Source organism: Lepidochelys olivacea, assembly GCF_965140295.1.
Source record: "Lepidochelys olivacea isolate rLepOli2 genome assembly, chromosome: 5".
In the NCBI taxonomy this organism is placed as follows: Eukaryota; Metazoa; Chordata; order Testudines; family Cheloniidae; genus Lepidochelys; species Lepidochelys olivacea.
This window is the reverse complement of record NC_140415.1, coordinates 57,055,562-57,082,577: the sequence shown is the minus strand read 5'-3', so window position 1 is coordinate 57,082,577 and position 27,016 is coordinate 57,055,562. Positions and strand designations below refer to the sequence as shown.

At 41.1% G+C, this 27,016-nt stretch overlaps 1 protein-coding gene across 7 annotated transcripts in view; it reads left to right on the top strand.

The window, feature by feature from the left end:
* The window catches only part of TMEM161B (transmembrane protein 161B), a 72,447-nt gene that overhangs the window by 4,500 nt on the left and 40,931 nt on the right, over positions 1-27,016 (top strand). For 3 of the 7 annotated variants that reach the window (XM_084628721.1, XM_084628720.1, XM_084628725.1), the window contains exon 2: positions 19,521-19,624. The exons of 1 other annotated variant lie outside the window; for it this stretch is intronic. In XM_084628721.1, the coding sequence (XP_084484847.1) occupies positions 19,521-19,624 (104 nt within the window). Of the gene's footprint in view, positions 1-7,670; positions 7,732-15,683; positions 17,082-19,520; positions 19,625-27,016 lie in introns of those variants that run through there. 3 more of the 7 variants (XM_084628722.1, XM_084628723.1, XM_084628724.1) reach the window with 2 other exon arrangements.

Below are 27,016 nucleotides of genomic sequence, written 5' to 3'. Positions count from 1 at the left end.
AATATGGTGTGACTATATTGTTATAGTGTTTGTTATTTTGACAATTAAAATATGCAGAACTTTCCAGAATTTAAAATTTTTAAATTTTTTGTTGCAGAATCCCCTCAAGTGTACCAGGATTCTATGTGGGAGCTTGGTGCAGGGTTCTGGGTGCAGGGGGAATGGGACTCAATAGGGGAGTCCAGGTGAAGGTGATAGGGCTCAGTGGGGGAGGTGGGCTGGGAGACTGGGGCTTGGGGTGGCGGGGTCAGGTTGCAGCTAGCTGGGGCTCAGTGGGGTGGGGGGCTCCTGATGCAGGGGGTGAGGCTCAGTGGGGTAGAGATTTGGGGGACTTGGTGAGGGGATTCTGGATGTGGGGGGTGCTCCTTAAGCAGAAAGAGCTTGGTGGGGGGAGTTCTGGGTACATGGGTGGGAGGTGGGGTAATTGTACAGGAAGCTGCTCCCCCTGTCTGCCCAACCCCAGTGCATCTGGACCCCCTCTCCATGGTGAAGAGCTTCCTGCAGCCAGGGGAAGTTTCTGGGGCTTGATCTGACTTAGCCCTGACTGCTCCGTGTACAGGGAAGAGGGAACTCGGTCTCTGTCCTCCCCTCCCCTCTGTGGCGGGGGGTGCCCCGCCCCAGCTGGGACTAACCTTCCTAGGTGGCTGGGGCATCCCCAGATTCCCCTTCCTCCAGTGTTTTACCTCTCCCCCTGGCTGTCGGAACAGACATGGCTGAGCTGCTGAGCTGCCAGGGAGGGGTGAGTGAGTACTGGTGCAGCTTCTCTTTGCTTCCCCATAGAAACCATTTTCTGCAAGGAAGCAAAGAAAATCTTCAGGGGGTGCATTTTTCTACTGCACTACAGTAGCGCAGAATTTCCCTAGGAGTAATCTTCCCAGCTTGCAGTGTTGACACTGAAAGTATTCAAATTTCTCTTGCAGCCATCCTTGACATTGAACCTAGGGTGGCCTAATGATGTTGGAGCATCTGCAAGTTCTCCATACAGGAGACCTTTGGAATGTGTCCATCGTGTCCACCGGGCACAGATGATCAAGCCAAGGACATGTCTGTGTCTGAGACTTGGTAATTTTGCTTTCTCAGGTACTTCAGTGTTAGAAACTTTGGTTTCCCACATGATATTTGGAATGCAGGATGGAAGGTGGCTAGCCTTTTCTTACCTCTACCATAGGTGGTCCAAGTCTCTCCACTATGCAACAGCATGCTCAAAATGAATGTCTGGTACACCCATATCTTGATGCTCAATGTTGGTTTTCTTTTATCCCACATACACTGGATAAGTTGGTCGAAAGTGGTGGCTGCCTTTTTGATGCAAGAATTAAATGCGTCATCTAGATACGTTATCCAGTACAACAGATCCTAGATAGTAGAACTTGAGCATGAATTTTACTCTGGTGCTGCTAGTTAGTAAAACCTCTGGTGCAGTCAACACACATTGTGCCATAATCATGATCGTCTTTAGATTGATCCTTTGTTCAAATTAATCACAAATGAGTTAATTATCGATGTAAAAATGCACAAAGACATAGCCATAGTCATGTTAGAGAAACTTGGTAGGGAATCCAATATAGTTGTATTTTTTTTTTTTTTTTTTTTTACAGGCAAGAAGAATGAGTTGGTTTTATAACACTGGCCATGTCTAGAGAATTTTACTTATAATTGCTAACTACTATTACTGGTTCAGCTGTACTGGTGTGAGTACTGCTGAAAACTCTAGCATAGGCAAAGCTTTGGCTTTTGTAAAAATTCTTTGTTTATGCTAGGTCCAACTACAGAGAATTTTTTGGTAAAATTTCATTGTGTAGATATGGCCCACCTTACATAACTATATTTTTAAATGAAATTATTCTTGTCATGTGGGCAGAGGGAGGAAGAGAGTCTTAAGTAGCGCGATTGCTGATCAGTCACCTAGACTTGCTGAAAATTGTAGCTAAAAAATAGCAGAGGTGTGAGTTTTTTCCTCCCTCATTCCATTTTTGACAGTCATCTGCGGAACTCCGCCACTTGGTACCAATTCATGTCAATGAGAAGTTTACGTGAGGCGTTGTCTATATTCAGGCGTGGTGTACACGCACATTTTGTACCTGTATAACTCTTAGGAGTGTGATTTCTTTATTCTTTTAAATAGCTGTACTGTTACAATTCCTAGTGTGGATGTAGTTACACTGATGTACAGCAACTTATAGTGGTATATATTATTCCTCTTCTTTTACGGGAATAAGTTATACTGGTATGAGCAGATTTATAGCTGTATAATTGCATCAGCTGTAGGGCATTGTTCTGCTGTAATTATAGGTAAAGCAGTAAACTTTTTGTGCGGATTAGTCCTCAGAGTTGTACTGGTTTAAATAAAGTGAGATTTTTTTTTTGAACAGATGTGGTTAAAAAGATATACATTTTAATATGTTAAGTCTTGAGCCTAGTTGGGACTGTTAAAAACTTCAGGCTCAAAACTAGAAAATATGACTTCACATAGAATAGCCAGTTACTATAGTTGTTTGGTGTAAATATTTGGATTAAAATATTTTGACATGTTAAATAATTTAAAATCACTTTTAAAATAGGACACTGCAGGCAACTTTTGACAGTGCCAGAAACTGAGTATCTACTGCATATAGAAAATACGGTTTAAAAAAAAAAAGTTTAAATTTTAGCAATTTTTCTTGCAAACATTTTCACATATTCTATTCTTAATTGAATAAGAATTAAACTTTGATTTACTTTGTATTAGGAAAGATGTTAATTTGCACAATAGGTCTTGTAAAACACGTTGCCTTTACAGTGTTTACAAATTCAGATGACACTTGCAGTGCTTATTGATTTGCATAATATTGAGTTGAGATTATTGCTGGGTAGCTTTATTCACATAGGATTACAGAAACATGAAAGTTGTCACTTAAAGCAGTAAATGAAGCTTTACCATTTTTTGCTTATGCTTTCCTCTTTTTTGAGCTTGGCTTTTCTAAAGGGATGAGAATTGAATGCTGCTTCAGAAGGTTGTAAAATGCTTGCACCACTCTTAAGGGCTTATTGAGGCTGTAGTTTGGAACTGTATTTGAAATAGATGCAGAATATTGGGGCAGGGAAATAATAGCTTGTGTCCATTTAACATGGTTCCTAATCATAGTAGTCTTTTTCTCTTTCTGCCTAGGTTCTAGTGTATATTATGTGGTTGTTACCCAATCCAGAGTCTGAAAAACTTTTACCAGGTGTCTGTTAAACAGTAAACTAAAGCTATTAGCCAGAGGCCACTATGAAAGATGCAGGGGAAGGAGGTATGGCTGTGAAGTCCCGTGTAGTGGTGGAAAGCCCAGTATGTCCCATTTTTCACACCTAGCAGCTGCAAAGGGTCAAGGATGCTCTCCTTGGACTCTGCTTGGAAACTTAGTGTTTCATATCATCCAAGCTGGTCAATGTCTGAGTAATTTGGGAGATTGGGAACCACTTCCTCTTGCAGCTGCTGGAACGGAGGAGGAGAGCAACTTTTTTCTCACTTTCCCAGCACCTCAAAGCCACCTGCCCTGAGGGGTTTCTCAGCTATGATACCTTTTTCCTCTGTTTTTTTTGGGTTGTACTTTCCAGATTCAGTGTCTAGGAGGAGAGTTAAGTTTACTTGATGCTTGACAGTTTCCTGTTTGCTCTTAGGGCTCTGAATAGCATTGGTGAAACAGTTTTTTGCTAGCTTTGCTTTTCTAGGGTGTGTCCACCCAAGAACGCTTTGTATAGTTTGTCTAGTTTAGTATCGATGCAGCTGCAACAGTGGAAAGCACTGGTGTAGAGACAGACTAGCTAATAATACCTCTACTAGTGCTTAACAGCCTGCGCAAAAGTCCTAGTGTAGACAAAGTCTGAGTGTTGAGAGCTGTATAAAAAAGTACTAGAGATTTGCTCACAGAAGTGGGAAGATAGTGCCCCATCCATGTTTTTGAAAGAGATCTTTGTAATCACAAAGACTAGAAATTTAACTTTTTAATAAAATGAAAGCTTTAAATACTTTAGAAATCGATAGCTTCAGCCATCCCCATCTACATGTTCACTAGGGATGTTTTTTTGCTTTCATTTAGCATGACTGAGTGGGCACTTTAGATTTAATACTGAATGTCAAAACTTAATCTGGTTTCTTTCCATTATAGCTGGGTTAGGCTTTCTGGACTAGTTCTCCCTGTGGCAGGTGATTCCAAAATGCATTGTACTATGTGTTAGTGATTATGAGGGTCCTTCCAGTGCTCACTGGGTTAGTTGCTTCAATGATGATGTAACATGTATAATAGAAAGTACTTCGGCTTTGGCCGGAGGATAACCGTAGAGTCCACTTAATTGCTAGCATCCGCTTTTGCAAGAGAGCTTTCATTTCACAACATAGGTTGCCTGTATGCTCAGATGGCCTTGAGTGAACATCTAGAGCAAAGCTCTATTTCTTATAATACGAACAGCCAATTTATAAATAGAATTGTGGAAAAACTTAGTAAATTATGAATCACCTGCGAGTCTAGGAGAATATAAAGGCATTCAAGACCTGATACAAAAGTCCAGAACAATAACCTCTTTTGGTGGGTGGGGGAGGATCGCTTGCCATTTGTATGATAAACTTGGGGCATATCTACGCTTAATAAAATGCTACAGCGCCACTGGTGTGTGCTTCACTGTAGACACTACCTACGCCAACAGAAAGAGTTCTTCCATTGGCATAGGTAATCCACCTCGCTGGGAGGCAGTAGCTAGGTGAATGGAAGAATTCTTCCATCAACCCTATGCTGTCTACCCTGGGGGTTAGGTTGACTTAACTACATCGCTCAAGGGTATGGATTTTTCATAACCTTGAGCAAAGTAGTTAAGTCAACTTAATTTTCTAGTGTAAACCAGGCCTTGGGGTTGAATACTAAACTGTTCTCCGTCCCCCAGATACTCAGAGGAGCTTATGGCCATCAATGGAGTGTGTATCGGGCAAAAATGGGGGAATGCATGGGGTTCATCAGTCCCTGGAAAACTCCAATATTGGCTAAAATGGAATTGATACTCAGGTTGATTGTTGTAAATTAACAGTTTTAATCTTGTTTTGCATTTGTACTTTTTAGTTATTTTCCTAAAGAAAAGTTTTTCAGAGATTCCAAGGCTGGAAGAGATTGTGATCATCTAATCTGAACTCCTGTATAATACAGGCCAAAGAACTTCCCCAAAATAATTCCTAGAGTATAACTTTTAAAAACATTCAACCTTGTTTTCAAAATTTAATGATGGAGAGTCCACCATAACACTTGAGAAAATATTCCAGTGGTTAATTACCTTCACTTATTTCCTTACATATGCCTTATTACCAGTCTGAATTTGTCTAGATTCAACTCCCAGCCTGTGGATCATAGTGTAGCTTTCTCTGATAGAATGAAGAACCCATTATTAAATATTTGTTCCTCCTGTAGATACTTGTCACCCCTTAATCTTCTCTTTGTTAAGCTAAACATATTGAACTCTTTTAGTCTATCACTGTAAGGCATGTTTTCTAACTGTTTGATCATTCTCATGGCTCTTCGCTAAATCATCTGCAATTATCAACATCTTTATTTAATTGTGGCTACCAGAACTGGACACAGTACTCAAGCAGTGATTGCACCAGTGTCACATATAGAGGTAAAATAGCCTCTCTGCTCCCACTGTGGCTTCCCCTCCTCATGTATCTCAGGATCGCTTTAGCTCATTTGGCCACCGCATCACACTCTGGGAGCCCATGTTCATCTGATTATCCACCATGACCCCCAAATCTTTTTCAGTCACTGCTTTCCAGGATAGAGTCCTCCATCTTTTGTTCCTACATGTACATGTTTCCATTTAGTCCTATTAAAATGCATATTGTTTGCTTGTGCGCAGTTGACGAAGCAGTACAGATGGCTCTGAATCAGTGACCGGTCCGCTCTTCATTGTTTACCACTCCCCCAATTTTGGTGTCATCTGTAGACTGTATCAGTGAAGATATGTTTTCTTCCAGGTCATTGATAAAAATGTTAAATAGCATAGGGCCAAGAATCAATCCTTGTTGGAAACACACCCTCTTGATGGTCATTGTTTGTTTACAGTGATATTTTAAGACCTACCAGTTAGCCAGTTTTTATTCTGTTTAATGTTTGCCATGTTAATTTTATATTTTGTTTTTCATCAAATGTTGCATGGTACCAAGTCAAAACACCTTACAGAAAGCTAGGTATATTACATCAATACGGTTACCTTTATCAACCAAATTTATAATCTCATCTAAAAAAGGTATCAAGTTAGTTTGATTTCAGAGTAGCAGCCGTGTTAGTCTGTATCCGCAAAAAGAAAAGGAGTACTTGTGGCACCTTAGAGACTAACAAGTTAGTTTGAGAGACTCTATTTTCCATATACCCATGTTGATTATATGAGCCTCCTTTAATTCCTTATTAATCAAGTCCCATATCAGATGCTCCATTATCTTTCCCGGGATTGCTGTCAGGCCTATAATTACCCAGGTCATCCTGTTGACTCTTTTTAAAACTTGGCACAACAGTCTTTCTTCCCATCATGTGGAACTTCACCTGTGTTCCAGGACTTATTGAAAATCAACATTAATTGTCCAGCAAGCTCCTCAGCTCCTTCTTAAAAAAAACAAAACAAAACCAAAAACTCTTGGATGCAGATTATCTGGACTTGCTGATTTAAAAATGTCTAATTTTAGTAACTTCTGTTTAACGTCCTCCAAAGTTACTAGGGGAATAGAAAGTGTGTTATCACCATAGGATTAGATTATCTAATTTATTTTTCCTCAAATACAGACCTGAAATATTTATTAATAATGAAGAGTTCATTGATAATTCTACCATTTCCATCTAGTAATGGAATACCATTGTTTAGTATTCTTTTTGTTCTTAATATATTTTAAAAACTCTTTATTGTCTTTAACTGTGTTGGCTGTAGACTTCTCCTTGTGTCTTTGGGCTTCCCTTCCCAATTTTCTGTCATTCCTAACTTCTGATTTATAAACATTACTGTCTACTTTCTCTTTCTTCCACATTTGTTATATATTTTTATTTTTTATAGCTGCTGTCACTTCCCCTCTAAACTAGTTCAGCTTTCTTCCTGTCTGTCCGGTTAAGCAGCAAAGCCTTCTTTCTGAAATGTGGGATTGACTCTTTGGGCACTTAGTGAAGTGTTCTTAAATGATTTCCAATTATCATTCTGACTGTTGTGATGCAAATTTTCATCCAGCTGGTTTTACTTATAGTTGTTTTCAGCTTTGTGAAATTGACCCTATTAAAGCACCAAGTATATATACTACTGGTCTAGACTTTATTATGCTTGCACATTATAAATGTGATCAAGTCATGCTCGCTTATATCTAAGCTACCATTAACGTTTAGTTATGTGTTCAGTTTTCCTTTATATGTTAGGACACACTCTAATAAAGAATTCTCCTGTGTTGTCTACTGCACTTACTGAATTAGGAAATTGTCCTCTATAATGTTTAGAAAGTCCAAGGATGTTTTACTATTGGTAACGAGACTTCCAGCATATGTCACGCCAATTGAAGTCCCCCATGATTATGCAGTTTTTTTCCTATGCATTGTAGATAGATTTGTAAGGAGGCAGTCATTCTGTTCCCTGCTGTGATTTGGTGGTCAGTAGCAGACACCATTTAATATCTCATCTTGTGCTTTATCTGTTAGGACATTGATCCATAAGCATTCAAGATAATTTTCTTCCGAGTTATCAGTGACTTGGAAACAGGTAATACCATTTTTGACATCTAATTTTTATTTGCTGGTAACATTAAAACATGTTGATTTGCAACTCGGTTTAGCTTTTACACTAAATCTGTGGCTTCTTTTTGCTAACCAGGTGCATGCACTATACTTATACACATTTATTTAAGCAATTATAGCTTAACTTACATTTATTTAGCTTCTTAAATCTTGCATTTTTTATTATGTTAGAAAATGATGAATGATGCATTTCTTATTTACTGGATGATTAATTCTTAACTTGTGATTTGTGTTCAGCTTTATCCAGATGGAAACTGAATACAATTAAAAATGCACAAAAACATCAATTTAAAATTGCTTTATTAGTTAAATAAAACTACCTTAAATGCCTGGATACATAAGAAAAAAGTTGATCAAAAAGTTTATCAAAACTTGCTTTTCCTTTAAAACTGATTTATTAAATGAAGGAAGCTTTAGCTATAGTTAGTGAATTGAACTGATGGTTTCTAGTCACCATGTCCTTCAGGACTTTAGAAGTAGTAGATCTCATCTTCTCACACCTACTTCTTATCATAGATTGGAAGCAAACAAGCTTTTCTGCTCTTTCAACTCCCAGTTGGTTTCTTAATTTTGAATGAACTCATCATTGAAATGAACTAGTTGAATAAACTGAAATGAAAAGAATATGCAGAAGAGGCTACTGCTATCCCAAGCTTCATCAGATTCTGGTTCCAGGTGCTTAGCCAGTGACTTACATCAGATCAGTAGTTTTACTTATTAAAACTTTGGCAGCAAACATGTACTGCTTAATAGAATTTTTAAAAAAAATAATTTAAATGATTTTAATAGATTATTGTAAATTTAGGCTTCAACATAGGTTGTCATAATTTCAAATGTAATTTTAAATAGGTACATTTTCTGAAATCTGTATTTAATTTAAATAAAAAATCATCCTATTTTTATCCACACCCGTGCCCAGAGCCCCAGGACTTTGGAGAGGAAACAAGGTGGTGCTCTTTTACTTTGGTGATACAGTGTATTAAATAGTTTACAAAGGTGTCTGCACGAGATGCAAGAGGACAGCAGAATCCCTTTCTTCCCCAACTCTCTCTATGGAAAGCTTCCACAGTGGTGTGCGGAGGAGGAGCAGGTGGTGGTGGTGATGAGATCAGTGGGAAGCAGGGAGCACTATTCTGTGGGTCTAGAGGGGTGGCAGACTTCAGATAGGAAGTGGCTGCAAACATTTTCAAATGTCTGAGCCTGTTGGTGGTATATGCATACGCATCAGAGAACTCTGAGCTTGCAGATCCCTTACAGATTCTGTTCATGCTCCCAGGTTCTTTGTCTTACACAACAGTAGAGACAAGAAAGCAACAAAAACCAGGAAAACTTGGTTGTTAAAAGGGAATGTTCAGGGGCCCTAAGTGGCAGTTACCTTTCTCAAAATTAGATTTATTAACACTTAATATATACAGAAATTAAATTTCCTTTAAAGACAGTCTTACTAAACCTACTTGCCAGATATAAATCATATGACTTTGACTTGCAGATGTTCTGTGAGGTTAATGCCTACATGAAAGTGTCCCCTCTAAGGCATTATATTTTCTCTAATTATCACTGTCTCTGTCTTCCTTGTCCTTCCTACCTGGTGCTCAGTGACCTATGCACACATTAATTTTGGGTTGCTATTACATACTGAGTAATATTTGATTTGTACTTTAATATAAGAAAAGACCCTCTGAGCTTTTCTAAGATGCAAGCTCCAGCATACACGTGTACATATTAATGTTGTACTGTACATACAGAAAAGTACAACTTTATAACAGTAGGTACATGGGTAGTTGTGATTACTGTTCCAGATTGACCAAGAATTGCACACATCTTAGGCCATTTCTACACTTAAGGCACAACAGTGTAAACGTGACCTATGCTGGTGGGAAGGGTTCCCCTATCAGCTTAGGGAATCTACTTCCCTAAGAGGCAGTAGCTAGGTCAACAGAAGAATTCACAGCCCTGAGAGAAATAGCTATACCAATGTAAGTTCCTAGTGTAGATCAGGTCTTATTTTTGTCTCATCCATGGAATATATTCCCCTTTTTAGTTCTTTGCAAAAGGGTCTGGCATTTTCTCTGTTTGTAGAACACCTAGCACACTAGGGTCCCAACATGGTTGGCCTCTAAGTGCTACTGGAATATAAATGTTAAATGCTAGTACATCCCATTCAAAATAAAATGTGATGCTTCTGAGTCAGTATTACATATGACCATATACTGCCACTGTTTCCTCCCCACCTTGAACTGAACAGAAGGGAAGTAATTTTTAATTTGGAAATGTCCTATCCCTTGTCAGATGGCATTTCAGTCCCCGTCCTCTCCCCCATCACATCTAACTTTCGGCTGCCCTAAATATTGTTGCATCATTGGGACTGGAAAAGATATAGGGTATTGCACTACATTCTACTAAGAGCCTTGGTGGCTTTGAAAATGCAGCACAATGCTTGTGTTTTTTACAACTCACTTGAAAGTTTTTCAGCTTTTTTTTTTTGTGGGTTTGCAAGTATAGTTAAAGTAAATGTATGTTCTGAATTAAACTTCAAAGAAGACTCTTGTGCATTTGCTTCAGAATCTTATTTCTGAGACTTGTGGATTTACAAAGAGTTTCTTATTGAATTTGTATTTCTAGGGATGAGACTAAGTTTGCTATGGATCCCACTAGCCAGTTTCTCAGGAATATAGTGGTCTTCATGTTTGGCAGTCTGTGGGTATCCGTGTTAATTCTCAGTCAAGGTCCTGATCTTGCAAACAATTATTTTATGAGCTTAATTTTAAGCATATAAGTAGTTCACTGACTTCAGTGGAATTGCCTATGTTTAAAGTTAAGTGTTTGCAGGATCTGGTCTTTAGGTACAAACCCAAACATGTATGTTTGAGATCAAAAGGAAAAAATCCTACATTGTTCTTGTCTGAAAATGACCTTGGACAAAGTCAATACAGAGATGTTGAAATGGAGCCTTGGCATACAACTATTAACTTTGGTGATCTTTACTTAATATGCTTTCATTTGATTCTTATCTAATACTTATTTAATCCAACCGCACTCTATAAAGTAAGGATATAGAAATGTCTTTTTGAGAGTACTTCGAGAACTCATGTGTTAGGTAAGTATTTATCTATAACATTTTATTTTATTTCATTTCATTTGTAAACATAGCACAATTATCTGTCTGAGATAAGTGATGCAGGTGTTTTGCAACTTTATCTGAATTATTCATTCTTTACTTCTGTTCACTTTGTTTTTAACTTATCAAAGTTTTATGTACCTTTTGCAATAGTAAGGATGTGAAAGTCATGATCTCTAGAATACACTTTGTTCTACCTTCCCTCCCGCGCCCCCCCCCCTTTTTTTTCCCCTCAACCTTTGAGGTCCTTCAAGAATAGGAGGAACCTGAATAGAACAGGAACCTTGAAGCATCTTGTCTGTGCTAGGACTGTGTTTTACTAAAACTTCCCACTCTTGCCCACATGAGTTCAGCTTCATTGTTAAGAGCGCTTGTGTAAATGATGCACTGGCAACTACTAGCATTTTAAACGTTTAAGACAATGTGGTAAAAATTCCCATGCCCTGTCTACCCTGCTACTTAACATAGGTGACAGCACTAGCACTGAAAAACACATACACATTTTCCCAGCTGAATTCCATTAAAGGGACTGTTAATGAAAGGTGTGCTATATCCTGTGCAAGCAAAAGAGACTTTATTGTTCCTAGCTACACGGCTCACAATGGTCGATGACATTTAATTTTAGAATATTGGCTTTCGAAGTCGGGAATAGGGAGCAATACAAATTTAGTAAGGTGAAAAGTGGTGTATGATTTGTATGAGAAATAGTTCAAATATCTGAAACTAGATTGATCTAGAGAACAGGTGCAGTACTTATAGTGGGACTATAAACTTTCCCACTCTATCCTGCCATGGTGCCTTAAATCTGATTTTTGAAAGGACCATTTCTATGGCTCAAAAAGTCGTGTTTCCATTCCTATTCAGTTTTTGGTGTCTCTGCTGCCTGTCAATTGTAGAGGCAGTTTTGTGATTTGGGTTCTGTTTGCTGGATATCTGATTCAGACTCATTTCACATATGCCTCTGAGCAGCTGTAAGATGTTAACAACTTTCTGTCACCATTGACCTGGTCTGGGTTTGTATCAGTGATCTGAAGCTGAAAGGCTCTGTAGGCACGATGATCAAATTCCTGAAAAATCGTGCTGTCACTTGGAGTACAGAGTTGAAATTATTTTTTAAAGGGTAGTGAGGAGAGAGAGAGAGAGAGAACAGCTCAGATATAAATTAGTATTGAAGCAGTGGTTTTTGTTGACCAATTCTGAATCTACATGTAGTTTTCTGAACGGATTATTACAGTGTAAGGTCTCCTCCCTATAAGGTCTCTCTTTGTATAGAATTTTATTTTCCAAATGTTCTTACCTTTCAGAAATTGATACTGCTTCTGAATTTTGAGCATTTTTGTTTATAGTATTTGTTTGCTTGTATGGCACACATGCAGTTTATTGGGGGGTTATATATATTTATGGAATAAAATGTAAATAACTTCACAGCGTGTCTTTCAACTATTGAGTGGTTGGCTTGTATGTAAAATGTACCACAGTTATATTGCAAAAAGGTCACAAAGATTAGAATGAAGTGCTGCATAATGGTTGTGCTAGCTTCCACATTGGACTTAAAGGGAAAAATATTCTTTGTCCGTAAATGGGACTGGGAATGTTTTTTATTTTTCTTAGCTTCTTTTTATATTAGAAATTCCGATCTTGTCTGCCCCAGGAGACTTTAGGGAACATCTTTTCTGAGAAAATGTACCTTTTTTTTTTCCCTTCTGTATCAGTGCTTAAAAATGCTGGCATTCTTACTACAGTATAGCTTTTACCTGCAAAGAGAGACTTGCAAATTTTGTTGGTTTAGAAGATAAATCCTGTGATGAATGGAGAACTAGTAAAACATCCCAAGTCAGTGAAAGAAACAATTGGGAGGAAAGGATTTTTACTCAGGTGGTTTCACTATGTGCTTGCTTTAACACTTTCAATTACCAATTAATATGGGCAAAAGTAGAATGGTAAGATATACAATGTTCTATATAAGTTCTCCCCTGATGATGTGCTTGTTATGCTGCTTCACAGATTTAATGGGGAATGCCTTTCAAGTAATTTTCAAGGGCCTCATGGCTTCTTTATTGAAATACCAGGATTTTTTTCAACATATTGAAACATGATCCTCTAAGTTAAACCACTGAATGCAGTGTCACTAGTAGTGGTATTGTGAAATGGTGAGAAGTAAACTGCAATCTGTGTGGCAGCATGACATTAAAGTCACAAACTTTGTATTTTTGGGTACTGCTGAGTGAAATCTTAAGATTTAAAAAATGGTTGCAAGTAATAACATCTTGCCCATAATAAATCGTGGAAAAATGTCTGGCATGATACGGCGCCCAAGATTGAAAATCACACTCTCATTGCTGAAAGCCTTTCTGTGTTACAGATCTTTACCAAGATTACAATTGTGAAAAAGCATAGCTCAAATACAACAACCTGAGTGAAGAATAAATTATACAAGTTTTAGTTATTTATATAAAATCTTACCCCAAGCTGGCGAAAGTAGAACTTGAAAGGCCATAACCCATGACTGTTCTCAATCTATTAAAGCTTTAAAAGGTGACTGGTAAAGGATTTGTTTTTAAGTAGGATGTGTATCCTTTTTGGGCTTTGTGATGTATAAAGGTTGCCTGCAAAGCTTTTTTCAAAATAAATAAAATATGCTTCTTTCTCTAGAAATATCTGGAACAGAGACAAACAAATATACCTTTATGCGTACACATAATTTTGGGAGGCTCTCAAACCATACCACGGGGCTTTATAAAATAGTTAGGTGAACTGTCCACAAATTAGATCAAGACAGTCATGTTACACCATGCTGAATAGCGACACACACAGGAACTATTTGCTAGCCATGTTGTGTGAGGGTATTATGTAAGCCTTTGCTTTACTGTATTTTACACACATAATCCAGAAAGATATTCAGAATACAAAAGAAAATTTAAATTTGGAGTTTGAGAGTTTAGAGTGAACCATATAGTTACTTTTAATGCCCCAAAACACACCATGCAATGGTGAGGCTTGATATAGGATGTTTCTTTGTAGTTTTTTTCCATTTGAGAAATAAAGCATTCAACTGGTATGGAAGGTGTTTTGGTGAGTTCTGGGGAAAGAGGAACTCCATTTGCACAGTCAATGACAATAATTCCTGATCATGTACATAATGGACTCAAATAACCTTAGTAGGTTTGGTGATGTCTCATAACAATAACTTGACTAAGGAGATGAGTTTGTGTGTATGTGAGAACCGACACCCAAATATACTGATACCTTCTAAGCACCTAAGACCACCCACTGGACCTGTATGTTATGTGAAAACTACAGACTGCCTTGTTTTCATGAGGATTTTACCTCGTATTAGTTAGCTTGTGTTAGCTAACTTGGGTTGAAAACATACTTTTTTTCCCCAGTAAGGAAAAGGCCTCAAAGGCAATGGGTGCAGGGGTGAGGGAGAAGACTGCCGCTTAGCCCACTGCCGGTTTGGGGTTCCATCCGCCGGCTCCTGCCAGCCAGGGTCCCGGCTGCCAGCCCCGCTCAGCCCGCTGCCGGTCTGGGATCCCGGCCCTGCCCACGTAGAGTGGGTACCTACCTTCTCCTTGGTTCTAGCCCATTCTCTTCCTCTCTCTTTGCATTGAGCTGAGGGTGGGAGTGCACTGAGCACAGGGCTGGGGGTGAAGGAGCAGGCTGGGGGTTGGGGTGTAGGGTCTGGCCAGGAGCTAGAATGAGGGAGGGGGCTCAGGGTTGGGGCAGGAGGTTTGGGTGTGGAGCGCTTATCTGGGCAGCTCCCGTTTGGTGCGAGGGGTGCAGTTGGGAATGTGGGGTGGGGGGTGCAGGAGCTCCCATTTGGTGCTCAGGGTGGGGGTGGGAATGTGGGGGGTGCAAGAGTCAGGGCATGGGGTGTGGGGGCGCTGGGGTGTGTGAGGAGGGTGCAGGAGTAAGGCCAGAGGGTTGGGGGTTTGGGCTATGGTCCTGGGATTGCTCGCAGCCCACTGCCCAGAGCAGCTCATGGCAGGGGGTTGTAGGGGATATGCCCTGATTTCACCCCCCTTCCCCAAGGCCCCGCCTCCACCTCTTCTCCACCTCCTCCCCGGAGCAGCGAGTGCGCTGTGGCTCGGCTTCTCTCCCGCTTCCCCGTAAGGGCCATCAGCTGATCAGCGGGAGGGAGAGGAGGAGGGGCAGGAACCCAGCACGGCAGGGGAGGGGGGAACTTGCCTGCCCTGCAGCAGCAGCTGGCAGGACCAAGCTTCTTCACCCTGCCCCTCGGAGGGGCGGGGGGGCAGAGAAGAGCGGGCTGGGGCGGGCAGGATTTTTAATGGCACACTGCTGCTTGTTGGAGTCCCAGCTGCCGGCCTCACTCAGCCCGCAGCTGACCTGGGTTCAGCAGCGGGCTGAGCGGGGCCGGCGGCTGGGACTTGGCAGGTAGCAGCGTGCCATTAAAAATTGGCTCGTGTGTTGTAGGTTGCCGACCCCCTGGTCTGGAAGCTACGGGATTGCACGTTCTTAGGGTTAGCAGAATGTGGCAATACCAGGGTTCTTCAAGTATAAGCTTGCAGAATTTGGTTTGCTAGGATGATCCTTAGCTTTCCCGGACTGTGCCATGTAGTGATAGGTGGCATGACGAGAACACTGATCCATTGCCACTCTACTCAAGCAGTACGACTCAACTGATGACCTGGACAAGGCTGACCACTTATTTGAAGCTTTGTGCTCGCTGAGCCAGACGAAAGGAAATGACCAAGTACCTGGACTTTACTTGTTCCAGCCAGAAATGCTGGAGTTTTACTTTGTTGCCTTGGAATAGCCCAGCAACCACCAAAACCAAGCCAATCATCTGAGAGTAGCCATTCACCTGCTTCGCATGGGGAAAGACACACCTGGAAAAGAAATGAATAGTTGAGTCCAGAGTGAGTGGGAAGGTCAAATCCAGCCGTACAAATCCAGAGCTTGCTCTGAACTTTTTGCAGTTCCAGAGCGCTATATAACATCAAGTCTGGTACCACTGTTTGCTATGATAACATCCTTCCAGAGTTCCTGAAACATCTTGGCCCATGTGTCCACTCTTGGCTGGCTCAATTCTTCACAAGGGTCACCAATGAAGGAAGACTGCCGAAAATCTGGCGCATGTTAAAAGTTATTGGCCTCCCAAAACCTGGTAAAGACCCAAACATAGCATCAAGCTATCTCCTGATATTGCCGCTTTCTCTGTCTCTCAAGGTTCTAGAGAGCCTAATGTTACAGTGAATAACACCAGAGGTGGAGAACATTTTGAAGGGCGATCAAGCAGTCATTCAATGTGGTCTAAGCACATGCAATCAAGTACTTGCTCTAACCACATTAATCAAAAACGTTTTTCAAAGAAATCTGAAAACACGTGCTATTTTCCTTGACCTCCCTGCAGCGTATGATATGGTATGGCACACGAGTCTACTTCTTAAAATATCAAGAGTCCTCCCACCCTGGGTTACTGATGCCATTGAACTGCTCCTCTGAGACAGATGGTTCAGGATGCATGTGGGTGAGAAACCAAGTGCTTGGAAGAAAACAAATGAACAGGTTATGCTAGGGATCTGTTCTAGCCCTGACCTTTTTAGTCTATACATCAATGACCTGCCACCAACCCAATTGTGGGAGCTCATCTATGCAGACAACATATGCTGCGGGCTACCAGGCTCAGACTTTCTCTGCACTGGAGAAAACCCGACAGACGATGCTGCCAAGCTGGCCAACTATAGCAAGACATGGCACCTTCTGCCAAGCACCAGCAAGACAGTCTCTAGCACGTTCTGTCTCCACCAAGCCGCTGCTAAAAGGGAACTAACGTCATAACGAATGGCCGGAAGCTGAAGCATGAAGTGAACCCTGTTTACTGAGGCGTGACTCTTGACTGAATGCTGACATGCAAAAGTCACCTGAACAAGGCAGCAGCAAAGGTCAATACATGCAACAACCTTCACAGCAAACTGGCAGGTTCTTCATGGGGAGCAGATGCACCAGCCCTATGGACCTCAGTCCTTGGCATGTCAAATTCAATAGCAGAGTACTATGCGCCAGTATGGAGTCGGTCAGCACACATCAAACTTGTTGACGTGCAACTCGACTCAACAATGTGCATCATCACAGGAACTCTCTGACCAACTCATCTTTCATGGCTTCTAGTTCTGAGCCACATTGCTCCCCTTTACATCACAAGGGAGATTGCAGTTGGCAAACTGCTTGAGAAGGTATGTGCCAACCCAAGTTTGCCCTTGTTCAGTGACCTTTTAAGTCCGTCATCTGCACGTCTTTCATCACAACACCTACTATGGTTGAGGCTGCCACGCCACGATCTAACAGAGTCCTTGTGGCAGGAAGACTGACGGTTAACATTATCCGCCAGTCAGTTCCTCATCACAGACCCTAATGCTCACCTGCCCAGTTTTGACCTGCCACATCATTAGTGGCCCCTTTTTAGCCAATTCTGGACTGGGCAAGGCCTCTGTGCGTCAGCGAGCACCTTTGGGGTCTTTGAGGCAATCCAAGCGGTGTAGATCAAACCATGATACACGTTGTCAAGGGGTGCCGGCTAATCAAATTCAGCAGTGGTCTCTGAGGGCTACATTTGGCCACTAAGAACGCTATTGCTTGGCTCAGCAAATATGCAAACGCTAAATAAGCAAGTTGATACACCAGACCCTCGCTTTAGCTCGCGTCGCTATAGCACAGATTCGCGTATAGCGCGGTTGTGGTGATGGATCCCAAATTTAAATATTTAAATTGGGATCCATGGCAACGCGTCCCCCGCGTTAAAGCGGGACTGCGCATGGATCCCGAACCCTGGGCTATAGCAAAGGTCTGGAGTATACTCATATCGTAATATTGAACTCATTAATATTTGATTTTACAAGCTTTGGAGCGTGCTGTAGGGTGTTCAAGAACAGAACTGGAATTACAATTTGTAAAGCATTTCAATTTTTAGTGTAGATGAACTTTAAGGAAAAGAGTTGTATCACATGAAAGTTGCATCGAGTGAAATTTAATAATAAAAAAAAAAACTTTTGTGATCTTATTTGAATTTTTGTTCAGATAGCAAGTGAGCAAAATTTGGTCAAGGACAAGGGATAAGAAGACATTATTAATCTTGCCAAAGAGTTACGGGCTGTGTGGTCAGAGTTTTAGACTTTAAGTTGTGCGACCCCCCACCCCATTACAATCTTGCTTTTTTCTTTCCTTTCTCCACCTATACCATAAATTGTTAAAATTCCATCATGATTTTAATTTATCCCTTGAATCATTAAAGTTGGGAACAACTGCTTTATGCTGCTTGAAAGCTGAAGTTCCAGCTTTCTTAAAAATATTATAGATCGTTAGCTCTAGAAGGTTTGTAAAGTATCAGCTGTTAAAATCATGTCAGAATTGAAGAAAGCACAAAAAGCAAGATGGTAATCTGTGACATAATTTTGAGGTCTGATATTTTGTGAAATGTCACGGCCAGAAATAAATTGCTTGTACCACTAGAAAGCAGAGAAATCCCTGCTTTCTTGGATACATTTCTAGCACTAAGGATCAGAGGTGGATTTACCATGAAACAAAGAGTGCGGTGGCACTGGGCCCCCAATGACGGGGACCCTCAAAATGCAGGACAAATCTCATCTGACAACTTGCCCTTGAGTCCCTGCAGCAGGGCTCAGGCAGGCAAGCTGCTTGCATACCGTGGCCAGTGGCCCCACGCTGCTCCCGGAAGCCGACGGCTGCTGGCACATCTCTGCATGCCCCTGGCTGGGTGGGGGGAGGCGGCTCCACGTGCTGCCCCCACCCCAGGCAGTGCATGAGACCCGCTGCCCTGCCCGCCACACCCGAAGGGGCGTGCAGAGATGTGCCAGCAGCAGGACTAAGGCAGCTCCCTGCCTGCGTTGCCTCCCTTCCTCCACACCGCTTGTGGAAGCGGCCGGCATGTCCCTGCAGTCCCTAGGGGGGTGTGTGTCTGTGTGTTGCCCCCACCCTGAGCGCTGACTCCAACTCCCATTTGCTGGGAGCTGCAGCCAATGGGAGCTGTGTGACTGGTGCCTGCAGGCAGTGGCTTGCAGAGATCCCCCCCCCCCACCCTCCGAGGGGTGTGCCGATCGCTTTGGGAGCTGTGCCACCCAAGGTAAGTGCCATCCCATGAAACCTTCTGCACCCCAGCCCAGAGCCCGCATCCCACACCCAAACTTCCTCCAAGATTCTGCCCCAATCAAGGTACCTCACTGTACTGTCATTTACTTCCTATTATTTATAATATAGGAGGAGGATGAAGAAAAAAAATGAAAAACGGGGGGTGGGGGAGATGAGAGAGTGTTCCTTTGCTTGGCTGGATCCCGAGTGGGGGAGGGGTGTGTATGAAAATGAAGCTGTGCACAGGGCCCGCTAACCCTAAGTCCGCCACTGCTAAGGACTCATGAGCTGTCAGACAGGACACTTATTACTGGTCCCATGGCCTAACAGTGCCTTTTTTAGAACAGGTCTAGGATTGAATGTAGCAAGTCTCAGATCATTCAATAAAACTGATGTAGTAAGCCTCTCGTTTAAAAAACAACAACAAAAACAAACCTTCATTAGACGTCTTATGAAAGGTTGCTTTTAAAATATAAAAGGTCTGTACTTTAGGGTTTTTACATATACTGACTTAACTTATTCCTCCACAGGGTGTGATAGGTGTACAGCTCGTGGTTACCATGGTGATGGCTAGTGTCATACAGAAGATCATACCTCACTATTCTCTAGCTCGTTGGCTTCTCTGTAGTGGCAGGTAAGATAAGAAACAATGAATTGCTACAGTATATATGGATGTGGTGACACTTGGTATAGAGTCTAGAAATCGGAAAATTAAACTAATCAGGAAAGGTTTCAACCATTTCCAGCAGAATGCAACTACTTGCATCGTTTGCACCATATGTAGAAAATTGTAATATTGTGACATCAGACTGAAAATATAATGAAATTCTCATTGTAAAGGAACTATGTTAAGGTTCGCAAAAAGAAAAGGAGTACTTGTGGCACCTTAGAGATTAACAAATTTATTTGAGCATAAGCTTTCGTGAGCTATAGCTCACTTCATCGGATACATTCAGTGTTAAGGTTGTTATACAGTTAAGCATGCTGTTGGTTGGCTGACATTTTTTTCTTTTTTAAGAGAGATGAGCTGTACAGCACTTTCTAATATTAAGATACAGCTTAGTTCTTGCTCTCCCATAGTGATCAACTTTTCTCTGCAATGACTCCGTGTACCTAGTGGTTCCACTCTTGTTTTACCTTGCATATAAGCAGTATTTAGAAATTTTACCAAAAATCCTATTTTCTGACTACTTCATAGGGCAAGATTTGTGTAAATTTCAATATACTGCTCCCTCACAACAATAGATCAAACAGACATAATGTGTTGCAAAGGGAGCATTCCCAGAATGATTTTCCATAACTAACTAAAAACAGCAGCTACCGTGAATATAAATCTTTCTTACATTTTAGAAAACTGTAGTTGGTTTATTCTTCCAAAGAAACTCTACATCATTAGAAAATGCTATACTGTTTCTCATAGAGGGCATTTTCCAGATTTTAACAATAACCTTCTAAGTTATTAGTAAAGTCCCAAATCATCACTTTTTTTCAATGATTTCTGAAGAAGTACACTTGGATTATGTGTACATTCTCCAGGCATCTTACCAGTATTTCTACATGATTTTCCACTACCATTTTCTTCTGCAGTTTAGGGTTACCTCCCCTTTAAAAAGAAACCCATTTCCATCCTGTTACAAGGTGGGGTTGTGGGAATTGATTAGGTTAGGAGTTGTTTGAGTATAAGATGGTGCCAACCCCTGTCCTCGAAAAATAACTGAAGGTCCCAAAGTGTACATATTTATATATTGATATTTGAGAATGGCCTGTTTAGCTTGTATGCATATTGGGAGCTGTTGAGTTTCAAGGAAGAGAGGGGAATGATAACCTAAATTTAAAAGGAACTGCTAAACTTTTGTCTGTGCAAGGTCTCTCATTGCTGGGCATTATCTGCAGCATATTAAGCATCAGAGCAGCACAGGTTTGAGTGCTCTAAAAATAATTAATGAACTCTTTCATCTTCACTTGAAAAAGGAATTGCCAACACCATTTATCTCTAACAGGTGTGTGTTGAGTTTTTTGAGTTTTAAGATGTTCAAATGGCATTCTTTTCCTCCCTTTCCTATGTTCCCTTAAAAAACAAAATACAAACACAGGAGGAGAAGGGTGGGGGAGTTTCTAGAACAAATAAGTGTCCAAAACACAAGACCTGGTAGTAATGGGGGATCTTTAAATACACACACATCAGTTGGAAAGTAATGTGCAAAACACACAGTCCAAAAAGAACTTGGAATGTGTTTGGGACATTTTATTTAAGAAGGTGGGGGAAAATAACAGGAGATCAGCTTTATGAGACGATTCTGACTAATGGGGAGGAATTGGTTGAGAATCTGAGGGTGGAAGGCTACTTGGGTGAAAGTGATGTCAAAATGATAGTTCATGATTCTAAATAAAGGAAGGAGTGAGAGCAGCAGAATAAGGACAATGGACTTCAGAAAAGCAGACTTTGACATGGGTCCCATAGGAAGGAAACCTAAGGACGAAGGGAGTTCAGGAGAGATGACAGTTTCTGAGAGACAGTATTAAAGGCACAATAGCAAACTATACCAATGCAGAGAAAAGACAGGAAGAACAGTAAGAGACCAATATAGCTGTATCTGTAGCTCTTTCATGACCAGAAAATCAAGAAGTGGCAACAAGGACAAATTGGTAAGGATGAGAATAAAAGAATAGCTATATCATGTAGGGACAAAATCAGAAAGGCTAAGGGACAAAGAGTTCAACTAGTAAGGGATATAAATGGAAATAAGAAGATGCTCTATAAATACATTAGAGGTAAGGGAAAGGCAAAGGATGGTCTAGGTCCATTAATTAATGGGAAAAGAGACTAATAACGGATGATGCAAAGAAGGTTGAAGTGTTAAATGCCTATTTTGAGTCAGTCTTCACTGAAAAGGTTAACTGTGACCAGATGCTTAACACAATTAATATTAACCAAGGGGAAGGAACATAGGCCAAATTAGGGAAGGAACACGTTAAAGAATATTTCAATAAATTAGTGTATTCAGATCAGCAGCACTTGACAAAATTCACCCTAGAGTACTTAAGGACAATAAGCAATCTAAGAATCATTAGTGATGATTTTTAAGAGCTCATGAAAGATGGGTGAGGTCCCAGAGGATTGGAGAAGGGCAAACATAGTACTTATCTTTAAAAAGGGGAAAGAGGAGGACCTTGTAAATTATAGACCAGTCAACCAGATACCCATAAAGATACCAGAACAAATCAATTTGTAAGTACCTAGAAGATAATTGAGTGATAATTACTAGACCACATGGATTTGTCAAGAACAAATCAAGCCAAAACAACCTAGTTTTCTTCTTTCACAGGGTTACTGGCCTATTGGATAAGGGGGAAGCTGTAGATATGATATATGTTGATTTTAGTAAGGCTTTTGATGCAGTCGCACATGACGTTCCCACAAGCAAACTAGGGAAATGTGGTCTAGATGAAATTGCTATAAGATGGGTGTACAACTGTTGAAAAACCATTCTCACAGAATAGTTCTCAGTGATTCATTTCAAACTGGGAGGACACTTTTAGTGGGGGTCCCACAGAAAACTGCCCTTTGTCTGGTGCTATTCAGTATTTTTATTAATCATAGAATATCAGGGTTGGAAGGGACCTCAGGAGGTCATCTAGTCCAACCCCCTGCTCAAAGCAGGACTGATCCCCAACTAAATCACCCCAGCCAGGGCTTTGTCAAGCCTGACCTTAAAAACTTCTAAGGAAGGAGATTCCACCACCTCCCTAGGTAATGCATTCCAGTGCTTCACCACCCTCCTACTGAAATAGTTTTTCTTAATATCCAGCCTAAACCTCCCCCACTGCAGCTTGAGACCATTACTCCTTGTTCTGTCATCTGCTACCACTGAGAGCAGTCTAGATCCATCCTCTTTGGAACCCCCTTTCAGGTAGTTGAAAGCAGCTATCAAATCCCCCCTCATTCTTCTCTTCTGTAGACTAAACAATCCCAGTTCCCTCAGCCTCTCCTCATAAGTTATGTGTTCCAGTCCCCTAATCATTTTTGTTGCCCTCCACTGGACACTTTCCAATTTTTCCACATCCTTCTTGTAGTGTGAGGCCCAAAACTGGACACAGTACTCCAGATAAGGCCTCACCAATGTCGAATGGAGGGGAACGATCACGTCCCTCGATCTGCTGGCAATGCCCCTACTTATACATCCCAAAATGCCATTGTCCTTCTTGGCAACAAGGGCACACTGCTGACTCATATCCAGCTTCTCGTCCACTGTAACCCCTAGGTCCTTTTCTGCAGAACTGCTGCCTAGCCATTCGGTCCCTAGTCTGTAGCGGTGCATGGGATTCTTCCGTCCTAAGTGCAGGACTCTGTACTTGTCCTTGTTGAACGTCATCAGATTTCTTTTGGCCCAATCTTCTAATTTGTCTACAGCCCTCTGTATCCTATCCCTACCCTCCAGCGTATCTACTTCTCCTCCTAATTTAGTGTCATCTGCAAACTTGCTGAGGGTTCAATCCACGCCATCCTCCAGATCATTAATGAAGATATTGAACAAAACTGGCCCGAGGTCCGACCCTTGGGGCGCTCTGCTTGATACCGGCTGCCAACTAGACTTGGAGCTTGACAGTCTAGCCAACTTTCTATCCACCTTATAGTCCATTCATGCAGTCCATACGTCTTTAACTTACTGGCAAGAATACTATGGGAGACCGTGTCAAAAGCTTTGCTAAAGTCAAGGAATAACATGTCCACTGCTTTCCCCTCCTCCACAGAGCCAGTTATCTCGTCATAGAAGGCAATTAGATTAGTCAGGCATGACTTGCCCTTGGTGAATCCATGCTGACTGTTCCTGATCACTTTCCTCTCCTCTAAGTGCTTCAGAATTGATTCCTTGAGGACCTGCTCCATGATTTTTCCAGGGACTGAGGTGAGGCTGACTGGTCTGTAGTTCCCAAGATCCTCCTTCTTCCCTTTTTTAAAGATGGGCACTACATTAGCCTTTTTCCAGTCATCTGGGACCTCCCCCGATCTCCATGAGTTTTCAAAGATAATGGCCAATGGCTCTGCAATCACATCCACCAACTCCTTTAGCACTCTTGGGTGCAGTGCATCCGGCCCCATGGACTTGTTCTCGTCCAGTTTTTCTAAATGGTCCCGAACCACTTCTTTCTCCACAGAGGGCTGATTACCTTCTCCCCATGCTTTGCTGCCCAGTGCAACAGTCTGGGAGCTGACCTTGTTCGTGAAGACAGAGACAAAAAAAGCATTGGGTAAATTAGCTTTTTCCACATCCTCTGTTACTAGGTTGCCTCCCTCATTCAGTAAGGGGCCCACACTTTCTTTGACTTTCTTCTTGTTGCTAACATTAATGACTTGAAGTGCACAGTGGAGAATACACTTAGTAAATTTGTGAATGGCATGAAGCTGGGATGGGTTACAAGCACCTTGAAGGACAGGATTAGAATACAAAATGATCTTGATAAGTTGGAGAGTTGGTCTGAAAGGGATGTGATGAAATTCAGTGATAAGTGCAAAGTACTACACTTAGGAAGGAAAAATCAGATGCACAAGTACAAAATGGGCAATAGTTGGCTAGGCTGTAGTACTGCAGAAAAGGATCTGGGCATTTATAGTGGATCACAAAGAGAATGAGTCCTCAATATGATGCTGTTGCAAATGAAGCAAATGTCATTCCTGCGGTATATTAACTGGGAGATAACCATTCCTCTCTCTTGAATGCTGGGAGGCCTCAGATGGGGGGTGTGTGTGTGTGTGTTCAGTATTGGGTACCAAACCAAAAGAAAGAAATGGAAAAATTGGAGAGAGTCCAGAGGAGAGCAACAAAAATAAGAGGTTTAGAGAACCTGATCTGTGAGGAAAGGTTGAAAAAAGTTGGATACATGTAGTCTAGAGAAGAAAATATTTTGGGGAGTGGGGGACAGGACGTAAGTCTTCAAATATGTGAAGGGTCGTCATAAAGAGAATGGTGGTCAGTTGTTCTCCATGTCTGCGGGCAGGAGAAGTGATTTGGCTTAGCTTGCAGCAAGTGTGCTTTAGGTTAATATCAGAAAAACCTTTCTGACTAAAAGATAGTTAAGCTTAACTGTGTGCTTAAATAAATTAGATCTACAAGTATATTAATATTTGAACAGGAATTGATTTTTGTCAGTTTTCTTCGTTAATTACTGTCATAAAAATCCCATGTGGAATTCCAAGGGCAACATATAGTTGTGAAGCCCTGCTGTGATAGGCATGTATAGGACACATGGATCTTGAGAGGTGTGTAGTAGGGGGTATTGATAATTGTCGCAGTGGAGATGTGTGCGCAGCTTTTGGGTCTGTTATGACAGAGTCTGGTGCTGCTTTGAGTTGTGGGGTGTATGTCCATCCAGTGCACTAAATGCCCCAATAACAACTATATGGGTGAAACCAGACAGTCACTACACTCTTGAATTAACTCCTACAGAAAAATGATAAAAGACAAAAACAAAACAAAACAAAAAAAAAAAAACCTTATCACCTGTGGGTGAATACTTTTCACAAAATGATCACACTTTATCTGACTTCTCAGTTTTCATCCTCAAAGGAAACCTGAACAACACTTTCAAAAGATGAGCCTGGGAACTTAAATTAATAACTGCTAGATACCAAAAATCATGAACTTAATAGACTCACTGGATTTATGGTTCAATACAACAATCTAGAATTTACTAACCCTCCTTTTTCCTATGATTGCACGAGTGTTAACTGCCCATTTCATCTTGAATGGTCCTCTACAACATTAACTCCTTATGCTAAACAATCTGTTCCACCTTGTATTTAGTTGCGACAATGAGTACCTTTCACAGACCTGAAGAAGAGTTCTGTGTAGTATGAAAGCTTGTCTCTTTCATCAAATAAAAGATATTACCTTACCCACTTCATTTCTCTAATATCCTGGGAACAACACGGCTACAACAACACTGCAATTTATTGTCATAGTATTCATTCTCAAAGTAAATTCAAGAAATATTCTTCCTTCTGTCAAGCAGTAAAGTCCAGTCCTTAGGAGCACTGACAGTCTTAGGGAAGAGAAGTCATGTTTCTTGTATTGAGATTTGCCAGGCAGCTGCATGAGCACTGGTATATTCGTTCATCCATATTTTATATATTGGTTAATTCAGTATTTTAACCGTGGCCATTTTTTTTGGCAGAAGTCAATACTGTAGTGCCCCAGGAAAGATAGAGTATATATAAAATGCTTTGTTTTAGATGTCCATATTTAAAGAATGCTTCTGCTTCCCACCCTAGAGGCACATAGCTATGAAAATCCAATTGTAATGGATCTGCAGACCTGAGCACAATAAAGAATAGGAAAAATTGTCCATATTTTTTTTTCTTCAAGTAATGAGGTCCACAGATCTGGCCTGCTCTGTAGACAAATTGCATCATCCAGAATAGAGATGGAAATTGACATGCAGTGATATGGCATTGTTTTCATTCGGGGAATTTCCCATGCCCAGCAGTAGGAGAAATTGTTGTCTTTACCTCGTATTTTTAACACAATCCGTAATTTAGGAAAGTAGACTTAAATTATTCTGACTGGAAGTTGCCTCAACTAAGGGGAACTTCAGGGGGCAGGCCATTCCCTTGCTGTCAGTGACCAACCAATCTGATTCTGGCCCCTAATTACAAGCAGGCTGAAATACCTGTTGTAACAGATCTGTGGACCTTATTACTTTAAGAAAAGAAACTTTAAGGTAAGTGCAGATATATTTTCCCATTGTGGTGTTTTCTTTAATACCTAGGCTCTCCTACCTACCAGCCTCAACATTTCAGAATGAAAATGTGACTGATGTATCAGCTCACCACCTGACTGAGAAGGAACTCTTGTGTAAACTCTCTTGTTTTTGGAACAGAAGGACCTAGGGTTCTAGTCAGTTACATCCTATCTGGCATAGAAGATAGGGCCACCTGAGGAGTTGGCCAGCTCCATCTTCTCCATACTTTCTCCAATAGCTCTTCCAGAGTAACTCCCACATGTAGACAATTTAGTCTGGAGTAAAA